Genomic DNA, 6,000 nt, shown 5'->3' on the forward strand with positions numbered 1-6,000 from the left:
CTGTTGGCTTGAAGGGGATGCCGTCTGGGAACGCGTGTCTCGCTTTCCAGGAGACCGTCTTTCTGTGGGTAGATTATTTTCAGGAATTTTTAAACCTGTGCCCTGTTATCAGTGACTTGTTTTGGGCACCGCATCCTTATGTTTGTGTGCACTGCACAGATCTCTTGGCAAATATTCCCTCTTCCCCAGCTAGTTTTGTCCACTGTGCCAACCCCAAGCCCCTCTCCTTGGTGTCCCTATGCCAGTGCGGAGCAGAGCTGGGCTGGCTGGCTGGAAATGTAAACAGGTCCGGCTTTCGTCCTGAGATGCAGGAAGCTGTGAGATGGGAGATTGGATGAATGATGAAACCTCTCAACCTTTCCAAAGCTGGATGGGAGAGGGGACCTTGCTGAAAGCCTGCCAGCCTGCAGCTGAACAGAGCCCTGACCTGTCTGACTCCCTCTAATGTCTTCCTCCTGGGCTGGCTTCCTGTTCTTTTTATTTTTTTTTTTTATTTCTGAGAGGGTTTGATTGATGTCACACCAGCTGGTTTTAGGGCCATTGAGTTGCAGAGCTAATCCAGGGCTGGTGGCTTCATTCAGTTTTCCAGCAGCAGGAGCTGAGCTCCCCAGGCTGAGCCAGAGGCAGGTGGGGGTCCCTGGCTCTGCCCTGCATCCTTTCAGGTTTCTCATTCCTCCTGTTCCATCCTATCATGTCCCACCTTGCCGGGCAGGTCTGGATGTTCTGCTGCCTGTCTTGAGGTGGGAGCTCACCCTTGACATGAGGTGACTGCCCAAGAGCTGTGATGGGCTTTATCCTGCTTGAATGGGTGACAGAGGAGAGGTGACTTGTCAGAAGGACCCAGTAATGGAGGTGGTTTGGCAAAGATCTTCTTAAGTGATGTTCTAGCACTTAGTTTTTCTTGGGTTTGTGGATTTTTTTGTGTGCTCATACAATACTAGTCTGAAGCCCAGAGGCTGGCTTGTGGGAGAGCAAAGCACTTTGGAAGCTGGTGCAGAAACGATGTGCTGTTATTATCTTTTTAAATAATCCCCTTTTACGTATCTTTGGCGGCTTCCTGTAAATGCATTAATATGCTGAGCCAGCCTCGAAGTATTTTTGGCCTCTGGGTCTTTGTATTTAAAAAAAAAAAAAAAAAGTGGTATGACCCAAATTGGAAATGGTTTGTAAGGAAAGAGGTTTTTCATTTTGAATCCGAGCTGGCTGCAGAGGCTGAGGTAGGCAGGCTGCGTGGAGTTGCGCTCATCCTGGTGTCTCATGTCAGCCTGTCTCCATCCTCAGATCGAGCTGGCCATTCTTCGCTTCCCGTACGAGTCCTGGGGGACCCCCTTCCAACAGCTCAAGCAAGTGGTGGAGGAGCCTTCGCCCCAGCTGCCCACCGATCGCTTCTCCAAGGAGTTTGTGGACTTCACGGCGCAGTGGTGAGTCTCCATCAGGGACTGGTGGCTTCTCCCAGCTTGGCTGAAGAGGAGCCCTGATCCGTGGGGGTTGGAGCAAAGTGTGGGGCTCGGTTTGTTATCCTTTTGGAGCCTGTTTCCCTCCACTTCACCGTACCGAGGCTGGTGCTCAGCCACGGTAGGAAGCGTTGCCCTAACTGGTTTTGCTCTCATCCTGACTCACTCAGGCTGGTTGGAAGGCATGGAGGTTTCTCTTCCCCTTTTGTCATCATTGCTGCTGGAATTTTGGTGGTTTCTGGCAAAGCGGCAATGAAACGAGAACAAACCCCTGGCAGCGTCTGGGTGCCACTGGGTGAAAGCTGATTTGTGGTTTTGTGGGTACTATGTAGAGTAGCTGCTCCCCTCGGGGTGTCCCTTTGCTCCCTGTGTGCTGCTTGGAGCTGCCAGGCAGGGGTGAGCCCACCAAGGCTGGAACGAGCCTTGACATGATCTGCCCACCCTATAGATGGTGGGAAATCATCTCCTCTCCTCCGTGTTTGTTCTGGTCTGTGCGGGGCAGACTGCAGTGAGCTGCTTGGCTTGTGCTTTTTGTGGCAAAACACCATGAGTTGGCCTTTCCCAGTTACCTGCCTGGCCGCTTTGCTGGTGGTTCAAACCTGCTTGGCCAAGGAGGGAGAGGAGTGGGTGCTGCCCATAAGAAGGATGTTATGTTGCTTGGAAAGGGGAGATCCCTTGTGATAGACCATATACAGCCAAAAAAAAAAAAAATCCTACAGCCTTTCTCTCCCATTCTTTTGTCTTCTAGCTTAAGGAAGAACCCTGCTGAGCGAATGAACTATTTAGAACTTATGGTAAGTACAAACCATTTCTGCTGGTCGTTATCATAACGCGTTTCAAAAGTTGAATGAATGGTCCAGCAGGTCCTAGGGAAATGGGACAACAGGACATGTGGGTGATTTTTCAGGCACGGAGCGGGATGGGTGTAGTGTGTCCAAGGTGGAAGGGCATGTTGTTTTCATGGGTGTTAAGGTCAGGGTTTCTAGGTGTTTTCTCCCTCTCTCCTATCTGCTCTTGGCAAGTTTAGACCTCAGATGACGGTAGTACGGCTGCCAAGGTGGGCTGTCCCGCTGGAGTTGAACCTAGAAACGCTTGAAAGCGTTAGTTAATCTTTAAGCTAGAGGATGGCGTCCGTGGGAGCCTGGGGAGAAGGTTGGTGTCCACCTCTTCCCATAGCAAGTTGCCAGCTTCGTGACATCCCCCAGGGACTGCTGTTGGGCTTGTCTGTCCTTGGGTGTCAACTGATGTTGTCTTTGGTCTCATTGGCAGGAACACCCTTTCTTTACCTTGCACGACACCAAAGAGACTGACATGGCCTCCTTCGTGACAGAGATTCTCGGGGAAGACTCCTAACTCAAACCTCACGGCTTCGTGCAGTCCCCTCCATCCCGGCTTCCCCGCAGAAGAGCGAATGAGGACTCGACTTAACGGTGGTTTGCACAAATCGCAGTTCCCCAACCCGTGGGCATCTCTGGCACCATCCGGCCTTGCAATCTCTTTTCTCTTTGCCCTCTAAACAAAATCCTGCAGGATGAGCCTTTTGAAGCCAGCACCTTTCCAACTAAGCTATGGAGACTGAAGGCTCAGGACTTCCCTGCTGACACCAGCGTCTCCCTCCCGAGGAGAGGACCGTACCTGTGGCACCTGAGCGGGGCCAGGGCAGAGGGTGCCAGAGGGCATCTCCGCTCCCCAGGAGCCTGGTGCACAGCGCAGGGGGGTTGTGTTTCTTTGCTGCCTGAGAAAGGCAGAGAGAAAAAAATGCTGCTGCGCTTGCCCCACTCTTCTCCCGGGCCTGCCCAAAGCCCCTTCCCCAGGGTCTGGTCTCGCTCGCCTTCCCTTTGTGCCTGGCACTCTTGCCCCCAGGAGCCTACACAGCTTTTTAGGGGGCTGTGGGGCTCCCTGGACACGCCGCTGTTCACACCAGAGGCTGTTTTAATGCCTGGCTTGACATCTTAATGACCTTTTGAGGCAGCACTAGACCGGGCATTCACCTCCCTCAATTGATACACTGTTCCCTTGAGAGGGAAAAAAAGCATTTTTCAATGAGCCCACCTTCATGCAAGCTGTAACCCACGCTCTCCCCATGGGACTTCATCCAGCACACACGTCTCCCTTCCCCACACGAGCACGGGGTGACACGGGGAGAAAAGCAGGTCCCGGGTGCTGCCGCTTTCCCCTCCGGCCCTGGCCTGGGAGGACACATCCCTTCTCTGGGCATCTGATACCTTTTGCAGCCCCTGCTTCCACCTGCCCTGGCTCCTGGAGAAGACATTGCTCTATCTCCCTTCCACCCTGGAGCTCATGTAAGACCTCGCACTGTGACGCCCACTCATTTCGGAGGCCGTACTTGTACCCCTCGTGTCCGAAACTGCCTTTGAACCTTCCAGCTGCCTGCCGAGGTGTCAGCCAAGATCGAAACCCCAGTGACTCCCACGGGGGCTGCTGACAGTTGTACATTTTATGTCTATATATAATGGACTTTGTAACATGTTTCCTAGTTTTAATCTAACTTACTATAAATTAAAGCCCTTCTGTGTGGGAGGAGGGAGGAGCAGTTCCTTCTCCGCTAACAAATCCACTGTGAAAACCTGATGTGTTTCCCCACTCTCCCAGCCTGAGCACTCTGCAAGGAGCTACGGGAGGAAAAGGGATTTCTGTCTTCTACTGTATATGATCACGGGATAAACGCACCGGCTGTGGATTTTGTTGTTTTTTTAATAGATTGAGTTTTCAGAGGGATTTTTTTCTCTTTTCTAATATATATTTGTGTGTGTATGTGTGTGCGCAATATATATTATATATTTTTAAATCGATGAATGTGTGAATGTCTGTGTGGCCAGATTTGGTGAAATGGCTAACACTTTTCTGGCTAAATTTGGGGTGGTGGGGAAGGGGCCACTAGAAAACACCCTTTTTAAAAGAAATATATCTATTTTTTAACTGAATCTTTTAAAAAACGTTTTTCCTGAAATTCATCCCCCAGAGGTCTGGATTACAGGGTGCATTTCCAGTGCTCAGGGTCCCCCACCCACTGAAGAATGAAGTCCCTGTGAATTTGTTGCTCCCCACTCCTGCAGCCCGGGGTTTGAAGCGGCGCTGGGGACCCTGTGCCTGGGGACAGGGCTGCTTGACACCATCTCTTCCTTTGAGCTGCTCCTGGGGGGGGAAGCTGCTTCAAGGCAAATGGGTTTCAGTCCTTCATGCCCCCGTGTTGGGGCATCATGCAGCAGCGCTTCCCCCCCATCACCGCTCTGATCCCCTTCCCTGGGTCGACAAACCCCGAGAGAACCAGTCCAGGCTGAGCTGGACAAACCCTGTTCAGCTTGTTTGACCCTGACCCCCCCACCCCACCTCTTTATGCAAAATCAGAAAGTGATTGATGTTCTCCACCTTTCCCTCCTCTGTCCCGCTCTGCCTCTGCAAACCACCCCGATGCTCTCCGGGAGCACCCACCCCCTTACCTGCTTGGTCTCACAGCTTTGCAGCTGAGATGTACAATTGTATTATTTTTTTCATAGTTGGTTACTTTGGATTGATTTTTGTTTTGAAGTTGAGCTTCTGTTTTTTCCCTTCTCTCCTTGTTTCAACCCCTTTCCCCTTCCTGTATCTCACCCTTTTTTGGTGCATTGGGGAATGGCGATTTTTAAGTTTTTTGCATGTTTTTTAAGGGTTTTTTTTTTTTTTGGCTGCATTTCTCCTCCTGGAGAAAGTCCTGATTCCTGTATTTTGGGGAAAGAGAGCATCTGCCCTTTCAAACACTGGGGAGATGCCTTCAGGCTGGGCTTGGGCCCCTGTGGATGAAGCAAGGCTTTGCTGAAGAGGCAAACACACCTTCGAGTGCCATCTGCTCTGCTTCATTCTACGTGAGTCTTACCTGTGTGTCCCTCTTCACATCCGAGGCTTTCCTGTCCTGCTGTGTCCCTCCTGCCATGGTGGGAACGGCAGCCCTGGGGGATCCAGCTTGGCTTTAAGGTGGACGACGATTTTGACTCACATCAGAAGCCCCTCTAGCCTTGTATTTTCGAGAACGGTCTGTACCCACTAAACCCAGTCATTGTTTTCAATAAAATTCACCCTCAGACCTGCTTCTTGTTGCCTCTCTTGTTGCTGTTTGAGCATCTGTGGTGTTCTGTTGGGGCTCCTGAGTGCACCGGGGATGATGGGTGGGGGGCAGCCCGGGAGGGGTCCTGCCACTAGTGTGCTTTCTCCTCCTACCGTGGGGTAACACTGGTCCCGATCCGGGGCTTGTAGGAGCCGGGACCCCCAGAGCGCTGCCAGGGGCACCCCGGCCTCTGCTTCCCCCCGGGCCGGGCAGGAGGGAGGGTGCCGCTTGGGGGTGGGGGGGGGGGTGGGGGGGCGGGCTGCCGGGGGCAGGAGGGCAGCGGGGTGCTGGCCCCGGGGGGTCCCGAGGGCGGCAGGGGCTGCCCGCGGCCGCGAGGGGGAGGCAGCGCCCGGCCCGCGGGGATGCGCCTCGGCCGGCGGCGGGACCCAGCGGGGTTCGCCCCCTCCCCGCGCACCCCCAACCTGCTGTGCCCCCCCCCCCACC

At 53.2% G+C, this 6,000-nt stretch overlaps 1 protein-coding gene across 2 annotated transcripts in view; it reads left to right on the plus strand.

Annotated features, from left to right (window-relative positions):
* The window catches only part of MAP2K3 (mitogen-activated protein kinase kinase 3), a 34,522-nt gene extending 28,982 nt beyond the window's left edge, over positions 1-5,540 (plus strand). For both annotated transcript variants that reach the window (XM_054843243.1, XM_054843244.1), the window contains exons 11-13: positions 1,282-1,421; positions 2,203-2,248; positions 2,724-5,540. In XM_054843243.1, coding sequence (XP_054699218.1) covers positions 1,282-1,421; positions 2,203-2,248; positions 2,724-2,807 — 270 coding nt within the window. In that variant the 3' untranslated portion in view covers positions 2,808-5,540. The remainder of the gene's footprint in view (positions 1-1,281; positions 1,422-2,202; positions 2,249-2,723) is intronic.
* Positions 5,541-6,000: the final 460 nt, after the last annotated feature.

This window comes from Grus americana, chromosome 15, assembly GCF_028858705.1.
Source record: "Grus americana isolate bGruAme1 chromosome 15, bGruAme1.mat, whole genome shotgun sequence".
NCBI lineage: Eukaryota > Metazoa > Chordata > Aves > Gruiformes > Gruidae > Grus > Grus americana.